Source organism: Schistocerca nitens, chromosome 9 (genome assembly GCF_023898315.1).
Source record: "Schistocerca nitens isolate TAMUIC-IGC-003100 chromosome 9, iqSchNite1.1, whole genome shotgun sequence".
Taxonomy (NCBI): Eukaryota; Metazoa; Arthropoda; class Insecta; order Orthoptera; family Acrididae; genus Schistocerca; species Schistocerca nitens.
Genome location: NC_064622.1, coordinates 487,646,267 through 487,670,025, shown reverse-complemented (window position 1 = coordinate 487,670,025; position 23,759 = coordinate 487,646,267). Strand labels below are relative to the sequence as shown.

Here is a 23,759-nt window from a genome sequence, read left to right as displayed (position 1 = left end):
GTAGCAGCAGCATGTGGCCACTTCAGTGCTACTAAAAATTGTGTCGGGACACCAGAAAGCGTTTTGTGTTCTATAGTTTGCGCAGTGCAGGTCGGTAATAATTGTTCAGTGTGACTTTCATACTAATTATGGTGTGGATCCTCGTACAGCACAAGGCGTTAGACTATGGCATGAACAATTCCGAGAAACAGGTTGTTTTTGTGAAGGCAAATCACCAGGCCATCCCTGAGTGTCTGCCACAGATGTTGATGAATCCGCCATAGTTTCACAAGGAGTCCACAGAAATCTGTTTGTCATGCAGCTCAACAGCCCCCCCCGTGTTCGTTTGGCATGTGTTGCATCGATGTTTACGCAAGAAACCATACAAAATTCAGCTGCTGCAAGCTCTTTGTGAAGGTGACAAACAACGTGTGGAGCTCTGTAATTTCTTTCTTGGCAAGGTGGAGGATGATAGTTTTCTTCCATGCTTAGTGTTTAGTGACGAGGCAACATTCCATTTAAATGGAAAGGTGAAGCGTGATAATGTGAGAATATGGGGTACAGAACAACCCCATGAGGTTGTTACAACATGAGAGGGAGTCTCCAAAATTTAATGTGTTTTTTGCAGTTTCACAGGAAAAAGTGTACAGTCCATTTTTCTTTGCCGAGAACACTGTGATAGGAAGCACACATCCCAATGTACTTGAGAACTTTCATTTCCCACAGTTGGACACTGCTTAGAATAACTTCATTTACCAACAGGATGGGGCACTGCCACACTGGCGTGTGGAAGTACTGGAATTTTAAAATCAAAGGGTTACTGGTATATGGATCGGTTGCACAGGACCAAATGAGTCAGCCGTACATTACTGGCCTCCAAGGTCACCGCACCTCACAGTATGTGATTATTTCTTGTGGGGGTTTATAAAAGACTGTGTTTATGTGGCTCGATTAACAAGCTGTAACTCATGCTCACTGCAGTGTGGGAATAATCAGAATTCCACATTGACATATGCTGTGTATCTCAAGAGGTGCATATTGAACAGCTATGAAAAGGTATGAGAAAAAAACAAGGCTGCAGAGCTATAAAATTATTGATGCTCACTCAGTATGTTATACCATGTAAGAGCAGTATTGCGCGTTACACTCCTGTTTCTGTGAGACTTCGTGGTTTGTGGACGTATAAACAAGTGATATGGTGATGCAGTATAGGCATCCAACCTGTTGGGATCCCAGACACTTGAATAGTACTCAAGAATGGGTCACACTACCGTTCTATGGGCAGTCTTCTTTAAGGATGAGATACAATTTCCCAAAATTCTCCAATAAAACGAAATTGAGCGTTCACCTTCCCCATTGTCACCCTGACGTGCTCATTCCTCCACTTTGCAGTGTTCTACGTAGATATTTAATTGATGTGACTGTGTCAAGTTGTACTAATTCTGTATTCGAATGTTACAGGATTGTGTTATCTACTCATCCACAGTAACTTAAATGTTCGTAAATTTACAGCAAACTGTCATTCATCACACCAACTAGAAATTTAGTCTAAGTCATATTGTATCACTCATCCTTGACATTTCCCCTTACTCCATAGCATTATCAGCAAACAGCTGTAAATTGCTGCTCACACTGTTCATCAGCCATTTATGTATACATGTAGAATATAAAAGTGGTCATATTACACTTTTGTGGGCCACTCCTGACTGTTTCTTGGTCTCTGTGAATACTCACCATTCAAGCCACTCACATATCTGGAAATCTAAACCGTATGCACGGACCTCCATCAACAGCCTGCAGTAGGACATGGTGTCAAATTCTTTCTGGAAATCTAGGTATATGCAATTTCTATGTTGCCCTCCATCCATGATGAGTACCAAGTGAGGTGGTCCAGTGATTAGCACATTGGACTCGCATTTGGGAGGATGACGGTTCAATCCTGCGTCCGGCCATTCTGATTTAGGTTTTCCATGATTTCCCTAAATCACTCCAGGCAAATGCTGGGATGGTTCCTTTGTAGGGGTATGACCAACTTCCTTCCCCATCCTTCTCGAACCCAATGAGACCAATGACCTTACTGTTTGGTCTCTTCCCCCAAAACAACCCATGGTGAGTAGGATATTGTGAAATATGACTGTGAGTATGCCAGGAAAGACAGATGAAAAGAATCATTATATTAAAGTGCATCCAGTGGAGTAGTTTGACTACATATTTAATACTTATTCAGCAACTACATGTAGAAACATTTGATGAAAGTGTTTAAGTGCAGTGCAACTGCTTATTTATTCATTTCTGAACTTGAATTACTTGTTACAGAAATGCGTAACAGTACTACCTACCAATCTTGTACAATAATGTGTCTTAATCCTTCCAAGTTGATAGATCATTTCCAGCATTGTAGATAGTGAAATCTGATGACATATGAACAGTACCTTTTCTGTGCATATGAGGTGTAACGAGATTTACCAGGTTGTTGAAAGATTCCTTGTTCATCCTTGAAATGTCCCATAGTCATCTGGCTCTGCTGCAGGTTCTCTTCTGATATTGACACGGTCATGTATAGAATGTGTTCCAAGTCACTATTTCTCTCTGTGATGCTTCCTCTTGTTTACTTTTTGCAGCACTAGCGACTACAGTCACAACACGTGCTAGTTCCATATCATCGGGCAGCGAAATGATCACTATAGGGGCAGAGTTCTAAGTGGCTTAAGCTGGGCATAAATATTCAGCAGGTTATATTGTGTTGTTCTGCATTTCCCATCTACTATGGTGCGTGTGTTGAAGGCCCCTTGACACTACACAACACAAAATTGCATTTGCTCTTAGAGGATGAGATTCCTGAATAATAGTCATCAAAATGTTAGTATCTTTTACCTTATTTAGTTCTGTTACAGGGTGACAAATTTTGAAGAAATGTTTCATTTCTGCATATTGCAGAGATAAAATATTAGAAAATTTTAATAGAAACTGGAGGAAGGATAAGTAATTTAGGCAGAAATGGTAAGGAGACATTCACCATATGGTTGAGGTAATGATGTGTCTGTAGAGTAATAATACTGTTTTTCAATGTTATGTACAAGAAAGGCAGAGCACTCCCACTTAACGGTAGGAAAATATCTATTAGAAAGAAAGTGTGATGCAACTAGTCTGCATCTGGGATACAACTAGTCTGCATCTGGTTAAATTGTAAGGAGTATCATTAGTGGATGTCCTAACAGACTGCAGTCACACATATCTTAATTTCACAACCATACATTGGTGTTTAGCTGCAACATTCCTTAAAGTATTCTGAACTAAACAGTGGAAAACTCCAGGGCAGAATAATAATAATATAATGAAAAGGGTGGATTACTGCTCACCATATAATGGAGATATTGAGTCACAGACAGGCACAACAGTAAGACTGCTAAATAAGTAAGAAGTAAGCTTTCAGCCAGAAGGTCTTCTCACTGCCTTTGGCCACTGGGACAAGACTGTGAGCAATGGCACAATATGGAAGAAGAAATCTGGATGGTGTGGATAAGGAAGGGGGTGGGGGGGGGAGTGGGGGGGATAGTAGGGTAGGGGTGGGGACAGTGAAATACTGGTTGTGGGAGCATACAGGAATGTGGTGGGGAGTGGATAGGGCAGCTAGATGCAGTGAGTAGGCTATCTGTGCATTTATGGAATAGAGGGCTGTGAAGTGTCTGAGTGGGGACAGGGAGGAAGGTAGGTGGCTGAAGGAGAATGACCAATGAAGATTGATGCCAAGAGGGTTGTGGGAATGTAGGACATATTGCATGTGCACAATTCAGGAAAGCTGGTGTAGGTAAGAAGGGTCCAGATGGCACAGGCTGTGAAGCAGTCATTGAAGTTCAGAATTTTGTATTGAGCAGCTTGCTCAGCAACTGGATGGTTCAGCTGTTTTTTGGTCACAGTTTGATGCTGGCCATTCATGAGGACAGACAGCTTGTTGGTTCTCATGTCCTCGTAGAATGCAGCACAACAGGACAGACAGACGTCCCTGTAGAATGCAGCACAGTGGTTGCAGCTTAGCTTGTAGACCACATGACTGCTTTCGCATGTTGCCCTGCCTTTGATGGTGTAGGTGATGCTTGTGAGTACACTGGAGTTGGTTGTGATGGGGATAGCTTCTGCATCTAGGTCTATTACAGGGATATGAGCCATGAAACAAGGGTTTGGGAGCAAGGGTAGGGAAAGGAGGGCGAGGATATTATGTAGATTTAGTGGGCAGTGGAATACCGTGATCTATAAGCTAAGCTTCAACCGCTATATTGGATGACAACCAACAAGCTGTCAGCCCACATGAATGGCCACTGACATATTGGGGCTGGACTACCAGTTGTGGGGCATGTTGCCCAACACAGTGTTCTGAACTTCAGTGACTGCTTCACAGCCTGTGCCATGTGAATCCTCCCTCCCATCACCAGCTTTTCTGCACAAGTGAGTACCCTCACTGCAATATATCTTATGTTGCTGTAAGTCCCCTTGTCTCAACCTTTGTTAGTCACTGTCGTATCCAACCTATCCTATACACTGTTCCCATTCCAACACTACACAGCCCCCTCTATTCCACCAGTGCACCATGCACCCACAGTCCTTTTACTTCTCTCCCATCATGTACGGTTGCTCGCAATCTGGTCTTGAATGAATGTGTGTGTATTTTGTCTACTTTGGAAGATGGTATTTTGGCCGAAAACTTACTTTGGCAGTTTTTTCGTTGTGCCTGTCTGTGACTCAACAACTCCACTATACAGTTGGTAGCAATCTATCCTTTTAATATTAAAGTATTCTGAACTATGTGTGGGGATGAAGCTGTTGTGGAAACCAACAGTGTATAATTAGGTCCTTCTTAATATTATCAACAGATACAATTCTCAGAATGCTGCAAAACAGACTGAAATTCTTACATAAAGCACTTTATCCTTCTCACCTTACCTAGTATTACAAAACCAGGATTATGCTACATTGTAATACTTTCATAATTTATGACAAAGATTCAGTATTTAACAACATAGAGACTGTCCATGAAGTAAAGCATGACATAGGTAAAAAACTACTGTGTGTCTGAAGAGTGTAGACAGAATTCAGCTTAACATAGCATTGAATGATGTGGCATTTATATAAGCAAAACTCCAGTGGCACAAAAATTGTATTAATACTTCTATAGGCATTTGAACCAAGACATTTCTAAGATCTACACACACAAATGCAACTTGGCTTAGTGAACAACATGAACAATTACTTGTTTCATTTTTCTGGTATGAACTCTGTTATTATTAAACGGTGATAGGAAGATAAAAGATCTTGCATACCTCTTTCATTAAGTACTATCACTTATGTTGACAGTCGCTACTTACTGTCCTCCCAAATTCTCATTTAACATTTTTAATCCTGATTCAGTGCACCATGATACAGAATTTAAAAATCTGATTATTGCACTTTACCTTTCAGATGATGCATAATCTGTTACTGGAAGAGGGAGACTTCTTACAGGTTGAGAGTGTTTCTCTGCCTGTTGCGACATTTTCCAGGTTCCAGCCACTGTCAGAGGACTTCCTCGACATTACAAACCCTAAAGCTGTGCTCGAAAATGGACTCCGAAGTTTTGCTTGTCTTACGACGGGTGATGTCATAGCGATAAAGTACAATCAAAGAATTTATGAACTGTGTGTTCTGGAGACAAAACCAGGTTCAGCTGTCAGCATAATAGAGTGTGACATGAATGTGAGTAAGGCCCTTCAGCTTTAATTTTGTCATAAATGCTGTTTCTCAATGACTTAGTTTTAAACCGTGTTTTGAGTGACACTACAGTTGAAAACTAATGTTTTGCAGGTTGAATTTGCACCTCCTGTTGGGTATAAAGAGCCAGAGACAAACAATAAAACTGACGAAAAGATGGCTGTTGATCCTGCAGAGCTTATGCCCGAACCCAGAGGATTTGTTGCCTTCAGTGGTGAAGGGAACAGGTATGGGGCCTGCTTATAATAGAACCTGTATATTTTATGGATTCACTTCCATGTAACACAGAGATTATTGTTAGCACATATATAAAAGTAATACTTCACATAAATTTACCATCAGGTTAGATGGAAAGAAGAAGAAAGATTCCTCTATATCTGAACCTGTTGTTGCGAGGGTGCAGTATCAGCGAGGCATACCTGATTATGACTATCACATCGGAACCATCAGATTTATACGGACATCACGACCGGCTTCCAAAGAGGTAAGCAGTTGTGCATACTTACTCATATTTCTCATTAATTATTTTACAATGTGGAAGCATGCTTGTGCATTATATTCACTCTTATAAATTAGCAGTCTTGCAGGCATGCAACATCTGTTTTACATTTCTGAATAATCTTATAAAATATGTATTGTAAATACTGTGTTTTAAGGGTCATTACACATCAGGGGGACCAGGAGTCCCCACTTGACCGTCTCCAAATGTAATGAAATTTGGTGCCAAGGTTATATATGGTCTTGGATGGTTATATACCAAATTTCAGTCCAGTATCTCCAGTGGTTGAATTCTTAGGAGTTTTAAAGAGAGGCTACCCATGTTTGCAATACATATGAGGGTACAAATGCACCATGTTTACTAGGCTTTTTTAGAAGTTCTAGAAAACATTTGGTCATTTGCTTTAATATATATAGACACCTTTTTACGCTGAATTACACCCTGGCAAAAATAAGGGTTTAGCCACACCTAAATATAGATAAAAGCCTCTAAAATATCTAAAAAGAATTTGTTGCACTATTCTGAGAGCCAAGGTTTGACTGACCACTGCTACTTTTCATATGAACCAAACACACCAAAACTTCAGAGGGTTATTCCTACATTTGATGTCTATATCTGGATCAAATTTAGTTAACATTGGATGCCTAGATGAGAAGATATGCATCTGCAAAGTAGGCCAGAATTTTCTACCTGCAAATTTTAGGGTATTTTTGGAGGGCAATATCTCAACTGTGTCTTGTTTAGTCCTTTTTCTCTTTCTGCAGTCGGAAAGATAATGCTTTAAGCTTTCAAACCTATATTGTTTAATTTTTGGATCTTGCCTATTGATGAGTAAGAATATGTTCTAAAAGTTATTATTTTAGCACTTCGTGAAGATTGAAAAGTAAAATATTTGCTCATTAAGTCCCATAATTAATTTTTTTATTCCAGTGTATGATTCATTTTCAAACATTAATTTAACATATGCCATAAAAACAAGTATAATACGCAACACAGCAAATTTACAAAACAAAAATACTAAAGAGTCAGTTCCACTTTTGGTTAAACAGTTCTACAATTTTGTCAAGGGCAGATTGTGGATAACTGTATTGTCTTCCTTATGATGATGTTGATGGTGCTTCTAAAGTCATGCAAATATGTTGCTCAGGAATCCAGCAGTCGTCTTTAGCAGAAGTTGATGAAATTTTTATTCTGAGCAGCTGAACCATCACTAAAGTAATAAATATCCTTAATGTTTTTAATCTTTGTCTTTAAAAATGCTATCAACATTATTTGGAACTCATGAACAGCAATAGTAATGTGACATGACTATTCTACTAATGAAATTCTTGTACCGCATCTTGAGCAACAAATGAATAATTCTTAGCAAAATCCAGCAATATAATTAATTCATTTTCTGCAAGATTTCTTTTTAGCTGCTTAAGGTATAAACTTTGGTGTATTGACACAAAGTGATGGCTTCTTAAATCGTAATTTTCAAAATCAGTGCCTCCATGAAATCTTCAACAGTTCTCTGGCACGTCTCTAATGTATGTCTGTCAGTATTGCTTGTATTCCATTGTTTATTCAGAGTCGTAGTCTTTAAAAGCATCTTCAAGAAAATCTTTTAGTTGCATTTTTCATGGACATTCCTCACAATGTTGCAGCATACAATCTTTTGATTCCAAACTGCATACAGTTTTTTCATGAAAGTCTTGTAGCCATATTGGATGGATGTTGCTGAAGCCACATTAATTTGACATTTCGATGAATTGCACATACACATATTAAACGTTATCCAGAAGCACCAACTGTAGTACACCATTTTGGTCTGAGCTCACAAAACTTTGAAAAACTCAGTTGATTTCCATATTGCTTACAATAAGCAATGAACATTTCTTTCAGGTTACAAAGTAGCAGGTGTTTCTGCTTGTGAATCTTTTCCCCATTTACTCTTACTGCAACACAATCCTCTTTGCCAGGGCATAAACGAGAAAACTCGTGATCTTCAAAAAAAGTGAGGTGAGGATATTTTGTTTTACTTCAACATTGAGCTTTTTCCCTTTCCGATTTCCATATGTTGCCAAAATCTGATCTTCCATCTTTAGTTTCCTAGCATTTGTCCCCATTTAGTTGAAACAGCAAATTCTTTGGCTGTTTTTTCAATTGCCCAGCTATGTCCTAAGCTTAATCTTTAAGCTCTTCAATTAAGATGTCCATATCTTTACATTTTTGGCACTCTTCCATTTGTGTTTGAGCAATATCTACTTGGCTCACACCAGCAGCTGTGGCAGTTACCTTAGTAATGCTGCCCTGGGCTTTCAGAACTTTGTGCTTTATGTATCCCATTGAATCAATTTTGCTGAAGCTTTAATGGTGGCTCTCCAAGTGATGATAGTGACATATTTGCAGTAAAGCAAGCATCAACAACATCAGTGTCTTCAATGGATGGTGATTGCTTATCCTGGTGGGATGATTCTTTTTGGGCCACTTCATGTCTACATTTGATATAAATTTTCCCACCAGGTTTAAAAACTTCATTAGTCAGTAACTTCAGTGTATCAGACATTGCAATGGTTACTGATATTAAAGCCTTCTTGATTGCATGTTTTTCTTTACCAAAAGGGTTGTAGCAAGTCTTCTGTAGGAATTGAAATTTTGTCATCAACAAGGCATTATGGTATGGACAAATTTGGGCATCTTCTGTAAAATCAAGCCCAGACCTATGCCGTAGAAGCTCCTTTTCCACTGGTGACATTTCCTTATCTGATTGTAGTTGACTTTTTCCATAATAGAATGGTGTTAACTTATGACAATCAGCTCCATCTGATACACCAAAGTAGCAGGGTGCAAAGGACTCTTGGTTCATCTACATCTACATACATACTCCGCAATCCACCATACAGAATGAGGGAAAAATGACTGCCTATATGCCTCTGTATGAGCCCTAATCTCTCTTATCTTATCTTTGTGGTCTTCCCACAAAATATAAGTTGGCGGCAGTAAAATTGTACTACAGTCAGCCTCAAATCATGGTTCTCTAAATTTCCTCAGTAGCGATTCATAGAACACCTCCTTTTCTCTAGAGACTCCCACCCGAGTTCCTGAAGCATTTCCATAACACTCGTGTGATGATCAAACCTACCAGTAACAAATCTAGCAGCCCGCCTCTGAATTGCTTCTATGTCCTCCCTCAATCCGACCTGATAGGGATCCCAAACACTCGAGCAGTACTCAAGAATAGGTCGTATTAGTGTTTTATAAGCGGTCTCCTTTACAGGTGAACCACATCTTCCCAAAATTCTACCAATGAACCGAAGACGACTATCCGCCTTCCCCACAACTGCCATTACATGCTTGTCCCACTTCATATCGCTCTGCAATGTTACACCCAAATATTTAATCGACGTGACTGTGTCAAGCGCTACACTATAATGGAGTATTCAAACATTATGGGATTATTTTTCCTATTCATCTGCATTAATTTACATTTATCTATACTTAGAGTTAACTGCCATTCTTTACACCAATCACAAATCCCGTCCAAGTCATCTTGTATCATCCTACAGTCACTCAACGATGACACCTTCCCACACACCACAGCATCATCAGCAAAACAGCTGCACATTGCTATCCACCCTATCCAAAAGATCATTTATGTAGATAGAAAACAACAGTGGACCTACCACACTTCCCTGGGGCACTCCAGTGATACCCTCACCTCCGATGAACACTCACCATCAAGGAGAACATATTGGGTTCTATTACTTAAGAAGTCCTCGAGCCACTCAAGTATTTGGGAACCAATCCTATATGCTCGTACCTTAGTTAGGAGTCTGCAGTGGGGCACCGAGTCAAATGCTTTCCGGAAATCAAGGAATATGGCATCTGTCTGATACCCTTCATCCATGGTTCGCAAGATATCATGTGAAAAAAGGGCGAGTTGCGTTTCGTAGGAGCGATGCTTTCTAAAGCCGTGCTGATGCATGGACATCAACTTCTCTGTCTCAAGGAAATTCATTATATTCGAACTGAGAATATCTTCAAGAATCCTGCAACAAACCGATGTTAAGGATATTGATCTGTAATTTTGTGGATCCGTCCTTCTACCCTTCTTATAGACAGGCGTCCCCTGCGCTTTTTTCCAGTCGCTCGGGACTTTACATTGGGCAAGAGATTCGCAATAAATGCAAGCTAAGTAAGGAGCCAATGCAGTAGAGTACTCTCTGTAAAACCGAATTGGAATCCCATCAGGACCTGGCGACTTATGTATTTTCAACCCATTCAGCTGCTTCACAACCCCAGGGATGTGTATCACTATGTCCTCCATACGGGAATCTGTATGAGACTCGAACGGCAGTATGTTTGTACAATTCTCTTGCGTGAAAGATTTCTCAAATGCTAAATTTAAAATTTCAGCTTTCGTTTTGCTGTATTCCGTTGCCAGGCCAGACTGATCAGTGAGTGAGTGGATGGAAGCCTTCGATCTGCTTACCGATTTTACGTAAGACCAGAATTTCCTTGGGTTTTCTGCAAGATCTTTTGCTAAGGTGTGACGGTGGTAGTGGTTGTATGCTTCACCCATCGCTCTTTTTACAGCAGCACGAATCTCTACTAACTTTTGCCTGTCCTCACTCTCCCGATCTTTCTTGTACCATGAGTGCAACTGTCTTTGCTTCCTGAGCATTCTCTGAATTGTGCTGTTAAGCCACGGTGGGTCTTTTCCGTCCGTAAACCACTTTTTCGGCACATACTTGTCCAATGCGTGATTTACAATATGTTTAAAATTTGCCCACAATTCTTCCATGTTTATCGTACCGGAAGTAAATGAAGTCGATTCATTTACTAAGTGGGATCCTAACAACTGCTTATCTGCTCTTTCTAGTAAGAATACTCTCCTAGCCTTCTTGACCAACTTTTAACTTTCGTAACCATAGTCATAATGACAAACATTCCCTTAACCACAGGCAAAACTTATACTGTTAAAGGACATTACAATTACACATTTTTGATGTGCAACTTCAAATTGTATTGATTTTTTTGTATTTATCAATAATCCATTTTCCCTACTTTTTATAACTATTCTTACTTATCAGTATGCAAGATCCAAAAATAAACAATACAGCTTTGAGCACTTAAAAGATGCTTTTTTCAGCTATAGCAAAAAAAAAAAAAAAAAAAAAAAAAAAAAAGGGGGATTGAAACAAGACACAGTTGAGATATTGCCCTCCAAAAATACCCTAAAATTTGCATGTAGAAAATTTTGGTCAACTTTGCAGATGCATACCTTTTCATATAGGCATCCAATGTTAATTACATTTGAGCCACATATAGACACATAGGTAGGAATAACCCTCTGAAATTTTGGTATGATTGCTTCAAATGGAAAGTAGCAGTGGTTGTTCAAATCTTGGCTCTCAGAATAGCACAACAAATTTTTTAGCTGCTTTAGAGGTTTTTATCTATATTTAGGAGTGGCTAAATCCCTAATTTTTGCTATGGTGTGATTCAGCATAAAAAGTTGTCTATGTGTATTAAAGCAGATGATAAAATGTCTGCTAGAACTTTTAAAAAAGCCTAGCAAACTTGGCACATTTGTACCTTTGTATGTGATGCAAAGATGAGTAGTCTCTCTTTAAAAGCCCCTAAAAATTCAACCACTGAAGATACTGGACAGAAATGTGGTATATAACTATCAAAGACTGTATAGAACCTTCACACCAAATTTCATTCGGTTTGGAGAAGGTCGAGTGGGGACACTTTTTAATGTTGGTCCCTTTGATGTGGAATGACCCTTAAGCAAAAATTAAAATTCTTTAGTGTGACAGATAAATCTGTTAGTTTTTATAGTGTTAATTCATAAATAATTGTGTTCCATTCACTGCCATAATGTTTTGCAGTCTGAAGTTCAGGTGATGTGAAGTTTTTGAAGCCACCCTGTATGTCTCAGCTGACGTGCTGTTTTCAATGCACTTTTGGGACATCATAGCACCATAACTGAATTGAAATCATGAAACATGGTTTATCTATTCTTAAAATTTATCATGAAATATTAAGATCAGAGGATAGACAAAACGTTTTATTGAGCCATATCTTTATTCCTAAAAAGCACCGTGTACACACTGATTTTATACATAATTTTCCGGAGTATGGTATGCTGTGGAACACTCACGCCTACAAAAGGCTACATTACTATTTGGACGTCACCAAGACGTTTCTTTTTGACACATTTTTCCCTCCTGGCTCTTGCTGACATCCAAGCACACTCTGTAGACAGATGTTGGGCACGATTTTTTTGTCAGTGGATAGTTCTTCTTGGCAAAATGTCACCCACTAAATCAGCCTGGCCCAAGAACTGCAGAAGAATTAATCTCTTGATGTACCATCAAACAGGGTGATTTTGGATGGTTTTGTCGTTACTTCGATTGTAACTTTCGTATATATTTTTAGATTAAATTGATTGTTATGGAAGTGGTAGGGTATATGTGTAACGAATAAAATATCCCAGAACCAGAAAGTGTATGTGTAGGTATATTTATCTGAGGCAGTTAAATAAAGTGTCCAAAGCCACCCCATGGATTGGGTGGTTTCGGACACATGTGTTTTTTAAATCTCTGTCCAAAGTTACAGTATATAGAGTGCGAATTCGGACGGTTACTGTTTTTTTTTCAATTCTACATGCTTTTTATTTGATTTTGGTGACATTTTACACATTTTAAGATAGCCCTTTGTTACGAATAAGTGATATGGAATGATATAATGAATTTTATATATTACAGATAAGTTTTTATTCTGCAAGAATTTAAATTAAAGTTTGTTACAGTTCTTAACTGAAATATTAGAAGCAGATAGAAACAAAAAAAGTAATTTAACTTAAAGATCAAAATAATTGTTGTTTGAGGAATAAATGCACCCATTCTTCTCCTGGCAATTTAATATGAAATTTCTTCTCTTTTCAGCCAGATTTATCAAGGTAGCCTTTAACTAAATATCTAATATCCGATGTAGTGAGGGGAAATCCCCAATGTACAGCCCTCAACATTTGTTATCTTCTTTATTTAGCACTGGCTGTCCTCCCATTTTTTTCGGATGTGCTTCCTGCACTTTATTTTGTAGGGTTGATTTAGGTATACCATACAAATCACATGCATTTCTGTGTGATAATTTACCACTCTGAATATCACGAACAGCTTTATCTAAAAGTTCCGGGTCATAATTACACCGTACTGTAGCACCTCTCCTGTTCTTATACGTTCTTGGCATTGTCCAAAATCACCCTACACAGTACACAGTTTTACAAAAAGAGTTGTTATTTTATAACTTTGCACGAGAAACTTGACAAACTTGTAAAGAAATTGTCTCAGTGCTGTTGGCTACTGAGCACGTCAACAATTAGGGTTACAATAGCTTCCCGCTCGGTGCAACAATACAAAGTTTCCACTTTACGATGATGCATGGATTTTTAACACTGAGACTGTTTGTCGATTATTCACCAAGGGAAACAATTGACACAAAATAAAAGTTGTGGACAGAGATAAATGCAATCTTGCGCTTAAAATAACTGGCGCACGGATGTTAAAATAAGTAACTCTTTGTTTCTATGCAGTGACAAAGAACCAATAAGCCATACTGTCCGAATTCGCCCTGGTGTCCAAAATCACCCCATATGATGGTACCTCTTGCCGGAAAAGAATTCTCTAACAGAACAAGAAACTGGAAGAGGGTGTATTTCTATCTTGCTCCATATTGCACGTCTCTTTATACAGCACAGATGTGCACTCATGAAGCCCACAACAAACGAATCAATTTCTCTTTCTGAACTGGAATTGTCAACTTTTTCTTCCAGAACTTTGAAAATGTCACAATCATTGAAATGCTCCACATCGAAACTATGTAGAGCATGAGCAGTGGGCCAGGAAAGATACAGATAGCAGACAGGTCAAATAGGGGGCCCATCACAGAGTGGCAGTGTACAAAGCACTGTCGTGGAATACAGATAGTTCAGAATTCAAACACCATGCAGTGGCACAGTGCTGAATGTTCATTGGGGGATGGTGGGCTGGTTCAGTAATAACTACCGTATTTACTCAACTCTAAGTTGCATCTGTAAAATGAGACTGGAAATTTGAGGGGAAAAAGTACCCAAGACAGAAGTAAAAAGACTAGTGTGATGGTGGAATTAGAACTGTATAGTGCTGGAATGGGAACAGGGAGGCTGGATGGGTGAGGACAATGGCTAACGAAGGATGAGGCCAGGAGGGGCATGGGAACGTAGGATGTACTGCAGGGAAAGTTTCCACCTGCGCAATTCAGAAAAGCTGGTGTTGGTGGGAAGGATGCATATGGCACAGGCTGTGAAGCAGTCATTGAAGTGAAGGATGTCATGCTTGGCAGCATGCTCAGCAACAGAGTGGTCCACTTGTTTCCAGGCCACACATTATCAGTGGCCATTCATGCGAATAGATAGCTTGTACAAAAACAAATCTCTTGTGCTGTATTTTTCCAGTCTCCCACCTCCCAAAGTCCCACCATTTGACCACAGAGCAGCATCCCCTCGTAACTCAGTACCACCCAGCAGCTGAATTTCATTCTCTGCCAGGGTTTCAACTACCTCTTGTTGTGCCCCGAAATGAGAAATGTCCTGCCCACTATCCTTCACAATCCTCCCACAGTGGTTTCCGCTGTCCACCGAACCTACACAATATACTCGCCAATCTCTACACAACCCCTGCTCTCAGCCCCTTACCTCATGTCTCATACCCCTGTAATAGACCTAGATGCAAGACTGTCACATACATCCTCCCACCACCACCACCACCACCACCACCACCACCACCACCACCACCTACTCCAGTCTTGTCACAAACATCACCTATCCCATCAAAGGCAGGGCTACCTATGAAAGCAGTCATCTGATCTACAAGCTAAGCTGCTGCATTTTATGTGGGCATGACCACCAACAAGCTGTCTGACGCCATGAAAGACCACTGACAAACTGTGGCCAAGCAACAAGTGGACCACACGGTTGCTGAGTACGCTGCCAAATGTGACATCCTTCACTCCAATGACTGCTTCACAGCCTATGGCATATGGATCCTTCCCACCAACACCAGCTTTTCTGAATTGTGGAGGTAGGAACTTTCCCTGCAGTATATCTTACGTTCCCATAACTCTGCTGTCCTCGACCTTCACTAGTCATTGTCCTCACCCATTCAGCTTCTCAGTTGCCTTTCCAAGACTACACAGTTCTGTTTCCACCATCGCACCCAGTCTTTTTACTTCTTTTCCGCCACCCCTCCCCCCCTTTCCCCACCTCTCCCCTGCCTGCCATCTAACCTCCAAACTAGACATAGCTGCCCTATCCTCTCTCTACCTCATCCCTGCATGCTCCCCAGCAGCACTGCACTGTCCACCACCCCTACCTTACTATCCCTCCCCCTCCCCGCCCCAGCCGCCTCCTTACCCCCACCCAGTCACACCCCATCATGCACTGGTGCTGCTGCTCGCCGTGTGGCTGCAGTTGCCTGAGACTGCAGTCGTGTGTGTGTGTGTATTTATTTTTGACGAATGCCTTACTGGGCAAAAGCTTTATTTGTGACAGACTTTTTGTTGTGTCTTTCTGTGAATTAGCATCTCTGCTATATGGTGAGTAGCAACTATCCTTTTCATAATATTGGAAAATTACATCCTGCATTTTCCATTGTTTGATTTCTGTATTTTTACTAGCACCAGTATTTATCTTAGCACCTTTAAAGCATACGTATGTAATGCTACTTATATTTGGTGGAAAAAGTTAGTTGTGGCGGCTCCTAATGCCATTTTTCAGAACTTCCATTTGCTTTGTACTTGATTCTGAGTTGCAGGCAGTTTTCTGGATCCTGAAAACTAGAAAAAATGTTTTGATTAGATTTGGGCATATACAATAGTCAAAAATTTAGTGAGGAACTGGCATATAGGACAGTGTCTTTGAGAAGGCCATGGTTAATTTCTTCCCTTGCCTGACTTTGTGCTCCATTTTGTTGCAAAGAAGTGATATTCTGATTTGCTTATTTATCTAACTTACTAGTTCGTTAGCTTCATGTTCCATGGATCATTTGCACTATAACTCATAACGACATGGAACAAGTCATTTTGTTTACATGTCATTGCATCTCCAAGTAAGATGGTGCAGAATGGGTTTTCTTCATTCAGAGCTAGGCAGTTGACTGTATTGAATTGTGCCCTGTGAGCTTATTGATTGGCTGTCATGGACTTGATAACTTTTGGTGATAAAGCAGGTTGATTGCAACCAATGTACCACTCGAACTCAGCAATTGCAATTTGTACTGTGGATTGTGGGTTATGTGTGACATAATCACATTTAAGTATTCAGTGACTCATTGTTCAAAATCTGTAAAGTTGAAAACAGTCTTGCATCGCAAAATGTGTTTCTCTTTATTTGATGACTGGTTGCAGTCTGTGAGGTCATCATCAGGCGTATCTTTTTAAAAAGGGGGAAAACAAAACAAACTTGTGAATAAGAACAATAGAATAGCACACAACAGTGTTGTTAATAACATTTACATGACTTGAGAAGCAACTAAAAGGGAGCATATCTGTCTTCCTAAACTAGTGATCAAAACATAAAGAAATTGTAGTTAAGATAGACAGTGTCAAAATATGTAAAAACATAATAAAAGTGCGATAAAATATAATTTACCCATAGTGTAGGGGCACTCTTGAGTGTGTTTCAGTGCAAGCATTGGAAAAGGGATGGCCACTAGGTGTTGCTTCCTGTACACACAGTTTACAATTTTATGTTACAAAAACAATAATACTGATATTAACATTCTGCATAAGCATATTTAACTCAAGTTACTAATATGATAAAATATAAATAAAGTGGAAACATTAAAGTGAGATCCATGGCACAATATTAGTTATAATTTTAAAACACCAACTCTTATAAGGGTATTTACAATATACTCATTGGAAACAACATACTAACCAATGAAAAAATCGAAAGGCAAAGCCAAGAATGTGAAAAATGTGGCATTGTTCATATCACCCAATGCCAAATGCGTTAATGACCAGCGAGGACACTGGTAGTATGCAGCGGGGGACAGGAAATAAAAGAACGCACATCATAAAAATTAACACTGCAGCAGATTGTTATGCAGTGAAAAATAGGCATTAGTTGTGAATTCATTTTTTTTTCATTCATAATTTAATTGGTGCAGTTTTTCTTGTGGCCATAGATCTTTATTTCTTCTAAGAGGTTCAGTGATTGCCTTTTTGTGACAGTCTATACAATTTGTCTGTCATCTATGTTCATTACAGTATGTTTGTGTTCTATAAGGTGTACTCAAAATGCTGTTTCAGGGAACACACGCAATCCCAGAACAAAACTGCTCTGTAATATACTGTGAATTCATAAATACCCTTACTGGAGCCAGTGTTTTAAAATTATAGCCCATAGTTTGCCATGGACCTCACTTTAGTGTTCAAGCTCCATTTATACTTTAATATATTAGTTACGTGAGTTCAATTTATTTGTGCATAATTTTATTATCCTTTTTTTCCCAACACACACAATTGTGAACTGTATGTGCAGGAAGTGACCCCCAGCAGATGGATCTAATGACTGTGTCTGTTTTGGCCACTTTCATGTTTTATTTACTACTTTAGAAAAATAGATATCTTACCTTTCAACAGCTTCTGAGGCCATATACGTGAATGTTACTACCAGTACACATGTATACACTCCTGGAAATTGAAATAAGAACACCGTGAATTCATTGTCCCAGGAAGGGGAAACTTTATTGACACATTCCTGGGGTCAGATACATCACATGATCACACTGACAGAACCACAGGCACATAGACACAGGCAACAGAGCATGCACAATGTCGGCACTAGTACAGTGTATATCCACCTTTCGCAGCAATGCAGGCTGCTATTCTCCCATGGAGACGATCGTAGAGATGCTGGATGTAGTCCTGTGGAACGGCTTGCCATGCCATTTCCACCTGGCGCCTCAGTTGGACCAGCGTTCGTGCTGGACATGCAGACCGCATGAGACGACGCTTCATCCAGTCCCAAACATGCTCAATGGGGGACAGATCCGGAGATCTTGCTGCCAGGGTAGTTGACTTACACCTTCTAGAGCACGTTGGGTGGCACGGGATACATGCGGACGTGCATTGTCCTGTTGGAACAGCAAGTTCCCTTGCTGGTCTAGGAATGGTAGAACGATGGGTTCGATGATGGTGTGGATGTACCGTGCACTATTCAGTGTCCCCTCGAGGATCACCGGTGGTGTACGGCCAGTGTAGGAGATCGCTCCCCACACCATGATGCCGGGTGTTGGCCCTGTGTGCCTCGGTCGTATGCAGTCCTGATTGTGGCGCTCACCTGCACGGCGCCAAACACGCATACGACCATCATTGGCACCAAGGCAGAAGCGACTCTCATCGCTGAAGACGACACGTCTCCATTCGTCCCTCCATTCACGCCTGTCGCGACACCACTGGAGGCGGGCTGCACGATGTTGGGGCGTGAGCGGAAGACGGCCTAACGGTGTGCGGGACCGTAGCCCAGCTTCATGGAGACGGTTGCGAATGGTCCTCGCCGATACCCCAGGAGCAACAGTGTCCCTAATTTGCTGGGAAGTGGCGGTGCGGTCCCCTACGGCACTGCGTAGGATCCTACGGTCTTGGTGTGCATCCGTGCGTCGCTGCGGTCCGGTCCCAGGTCGATGGGCACGTGCACCTTCCGCCGACCACTACAACATCGATGTACTGTGGAGACCTCACGCCCCACGTGTTGAGCAATTCGGCGGTACGTCCACCCGGCCTCCCGCATGCCCACTATACGCCCTCGCTCAAAGTCCGTCAACTGCACATACGGTTCACGTCCACACTGTCACGGCATGCTACCAGTGTTAAAGACTGCGATGGAGCTCCATATGCCACGGCAAATTGGCTGACACTGACGGCGGTGGTGCACAAATGCTGCGCAGCTAGCGCCATTCGACGGCCAACACCGCGGGTCTTGGTGTGTCCGCTGTGCCGTGCGTGTGATCATTGCTTGTACAGCCCTCTCGCAGTGTCCGGAGCAAGTATGGTGGGTCTGACACACCGGTGTCAATGTGTTCTTTTTTCCATTTCCAGGAGTGTATTATCATAATCCTCATATTGATAAGTTTGTACATTTTTTAAATTGTAGTTGTCTCTTTTTTGATGCATCTGTAGTCTAATAGGGTGAACCACTCATGGAGTAAAGGTGGTTGTTGTTGTTGTTGTTGTTGTTGTTGTTGTTGTTTCTCCCCCCCCTCCCCTCCACCAATAAATGCCAGTTTCAAATCCACGAATAAAGTTGTGAAGTTGCCAATATTTCATGGAAGTTGGAGATAATTTTGTAATATTTTTATTTAAGTAACTCTTAAATGTTGCAAATAAAGCACAATGAGCATTGTTCATCACTTAGTTACATCGTCTATTGACATCTAAAAAACCATGTCTGTAGTTAAAAATGCAGTCTTCTAGTGATGAAACTCAGACAATTAAAATCACTCAACAGAAAAGTGTGTCTGAAGCATATGAGATATTTTTATGATTCTATACAGATCATGTGGATGAACTTACTCCTCTTGTAGCAGCTGTCCCTTATAAGTTGCTAGAAGGAAGTAAGTTACCAAGCAGTAGAATTATGAAACACATTTTATGCTGAGCTGTTATTACTTCTTTGGGGGAGTGGTATCTCCTAACGAAGAATCAACTTTGATTCTGCAAATGGCAATCGTGTGAACTTCAGTTTACTTTATTTGTCCATGAGGGCCATGGATCCAACATCCATGTTGATACCATGTTCCTCGGCTTCCACAGAAGGTATTCACTACAGTTCTGCACTATCGTTTAGTGAATGAAAGATGGGCTTACAGAATATTGTACCAGAGTTGTGGTTATATTCAAACTTTCTAGCAGGTAGTACATTTGAGTAGTGATATTTCAAATCATACTGTGTCAAAAAAAACCAAATTTTATGATAGAAGGAAAAACTGATTACTCCTAACCCACAGAACTTTTCACAAATTTTAAAATCTGAAGTAGTTGCGTTTGAGACATACTTCTAGAAACATTTGCACCTGTGTTCTTCAAATTTAAGAAAAATGTGCAGGACTTAATTATGCTTTTATCCAGTACTTTGTGAAATATACAAATAGAAAATGATTAATGTAGTGAATACATAACTAATGATTTAGTTTTGTTACTATTATAGAATAACATCTGTTAATACAAAATTAAAGTTCTCACGAAAAAAATTCTGATGTATAGTGTATCTATAATGTACTTCTTGCAGCCAATTGACTTTGAAAACCATTTTATTACACAATAAATACATTCACATTAACCATTTTGTATTGCATTTACAATTCTTTTCTGGTAAAAATTCCGATTTATAGAATCTTCTGTGTGGCCATTCTGTTGGTTTCTCTTCAGATTTGGTACAGTCCTTCGCCTTCTTCCAAGCAACCACAAGCTGACTTACAAACTTTTTCTTCACTGTCAGATACAATAAGAACTGCATCAGTGATATTAGCACAGAAATCCAAATCTCCTATGCTCCAGTCATCCCCAAAATGTTTAGGTACGAAATTATTCTTATCAGCCTTGGTTACTTCACTCACTCTACTGTATGGTGAAATTACTGATGTTTCAGCAACAAGGGACAGTGTTTTCCCTTTTTTTAGAATGATGTTGAACATAATGGATGGATCATTACAGCAATAAGTTGACTCCATTTTTATTTTGACTGTGACATTTTCATCTTTGATTGACTTTTGTAACATAATTCATTTTATGCCACTGACAGTATCTGTCTTTTTAAAATGTTCAATGAGTGCTTTATAGTTCCTCACACTCTAATCATCATCTAAAACATGAACTGAAGCCACAGATTTATAAAAACTGTGGTAATCTTTGGGTATCACTATCTCAGATTTCTTTTGAAATTACTTTCCAAAACTCCAAAGACTCTATCAGCAGGAAGAAATGAATGGACTCTTATGTGAAAAAACAATGCTATGTTCTTAAGCTGCAGAGGAGCTGTTTTAAGTAGAAAGAAAGTCAAAGTGTTTATCATACAGGTATCCTTATTTTGCCCATCTGCAAAAAGCCTCGAGCTATCATGCTGAATAGGGAATTCAAACTTTTACAGATAATCACAGAGACATGAAGCAACCTCTGCAGAATCTCTACCAGCTTGATGTTCTGTGTGGACATAGAAGTGTGGATTTTTATTATTCATGTCTGTTACTCAGAGAGTGATAGTTTATTTGACATGAATAATATGCTTCATTGATTGATAGTTTTGTAAGCACATGTATATGCTGCTTATCAAAGCAAAGAATTTTGCGCAGAGCATGACTTAATCATAGCTAACACTTGGTTCAAGAATCATAAAAGAAGGTTGTATACCAGGAATAATCCTGGAGATACTAAAAGGTATCAGATAGATTATATAATGGTAAGACAGAGATTTAGGAACCAGGTTTTAAATTGTAAGACATTTCCAGGGGCAGATGTGGACTCTGACCACAATCTATTGGTTATGAACTGCAGATTGAAACTGAAGAAATTGCAAAAAGGTGGGAATTTAAGGAGATTGGACCTGGATAAACTGAAAGAACCAGAGGCTGTAGAGAGTTTCAGGGAGAGCATAAGGGAACAATTGACAGGAATGGGGGAAAGAAATACAGTAGAAGAAGAATGGGTAGCTCTGAGGGATGAAGTAGTGAAGGCAGCAGACAATCAAGTAGGTAAAAAGACGAGGGCTAATAGAAATCCTTGGGTAACAGAAGAAACATTGAATAATTGATGAAAGGAGAAAATATAAAAATGCAGTAAATGAAGCAGCCAAAAAGGAATACAAACGTCTCAAAAATGAGATTGACAAGAAGTGCAAAATGGCTAAGCAGGGATGGCTAGAGGACAAATGTAAGGATGTAGAGGCTTGTCTTACTAGGGGTAAGATAGATATTGCCTACAGGAAAATTAAAGAGACCTTTGGAGAAAGGAGAACCACTTGCATGAATATCAAGAGATTTGATGGAAACCCAGTTCTAAGCAAAGAAGGGAAAGCAGAAAGGTGGAAGGAGTATATAGAGGGTTTATACAAGGGTGATGTACTTGAGGACAATATTATGGAAAGGGAAGAGGATGTAGATGAAGACGAAATGGGAGATAAGATACTGCGTGAAGAGTTTGACAGAGCACTGAAAGACCTGAGTCGAAACAAGGCCCCGGGAGTAGACAACATTCCATTAGAACTACTGATGGCCTTGGGAGAGCCAGTCATGACAAAACTCTACCATCTGGTGAGCAAGATGTATGAGACAGGCGAAATACCCTCAGACTTCAAGAAGAATATAATAATTCCAATCCCAAAGAAAGCAGGTGTTGACAGATGTGAAAATTACCGAACTATCAGTTTAATAAGTCATGGCTGCAAAATACTAACGCGAATTCTTTACAGATGAATGGAAAAACTGGTAGAAGCGGACCTCGGGGAAGATCAGTTTGGATTCCGTAGAAATGTTGGAACACGTGAGGCAATACTAACCTTACGACTTATCTTAGAAGAAAGATTAAGAAAAGGCAAACCTACGTTTCTAGCATTTGTAGACTTAGAGAAAGCTTTTGACAATGTTAACTAGAATACTCTCTTTTAAATTCTGAAGGTGGCAGGGGTAAAATACAGGGAGCGAAAGGCTATTTACAATTTGAACAGAAACCAGGTGGCGGTTATAAGAGTCGAGGGGTATGAAAGGGAAGCAGTGGTTGGGAAAGGAGTGAGACAGGGTTGTAGCCTCGCCCCGATGTTATTCAATCTGTATATTGAGCAAGCAGTACAGGAAACAAAAGAAAAATTTGGAGTAGGTATTAAAATTCATGGAGAAGAAGTAAAAACTTTGAGGTTCGCCGATGACATTGTAATTCTGTCAGAGACAGCAAAGGACTTGGAAGAGCAGTTGAACGGAATGGACCGTGTCTTGAAAGGAGGATATAAGATGAACATCAACAAAAGCAAAATGAGGATAATGGAATGTAGTCAAATTAAATCGGGTGATGCTGAGGGAATTAAATTAGGAAATGAGACACTTAAAGTAGTAAAGGAGTTTTGCTATTTAGGGAGTAAAATAACTGATGATGGTCGAAGTAGAGAGGATATAAAATGTAGACTGGCAATGGCAAGGAAATCGTTTCTGAAGAAGAGAAATTTGTTAACGTCGAGTATAGATTTAAGTGTCAGGAAGTCGTTTCTGAAAGTATTTGTATGGCGTGTAGCCATGTATGGAAGTGAAACATGGACGATAACTAGTTTGGACAAGAAGAGAATAGAAGGTTTCGAAATGTAGTGCTACAGAAGAATGCTGAAGATAAGGTGGGTAGATCACGTAACTAATGAGGAGGTATTGAATAGGATTGGGGAGAAGAGAAGTTTGTGGCACAACTTGACTAGAAGAAGGGATCGGTTGGTAGGACATGTTTTGAGGCATCAAGGGATCACAAATTTAAC

General features: G+C 39.9%; 1 protein-coding gene across 2 annotated transcripts in view; it reads left to right on the top strand.

Annotated features, from left to right (window-relative positions):
- Window positions 1–23,759, top strand: part of LOC126203856 (ubiquitin fusion degradation protein 1 homolog) — a 60,085-nt gene that overhangs the window by 21,538 nt on the left and 14,788 nt on the right. For both annotated transcript variants that reach the window (XM_049938232.1, XM_049938231.1), the window contains 3 exons: window positions 5,434–5,706; window positions 5,815–5,948; window positions 6,064–6,205. In XM_049938232.1, coding sequence (XP_049794189.1) covers window positions 5,434–5,706; window positions 5,815–5,948; window positions 6,064–6,205 — 549 coding nt within the window. The remainder of the gene's footprint in view (window positions 1–5,433; window positions 5,707–5,814; window positions 5,949–6,063; window positions 6,206–23,759) is intronic.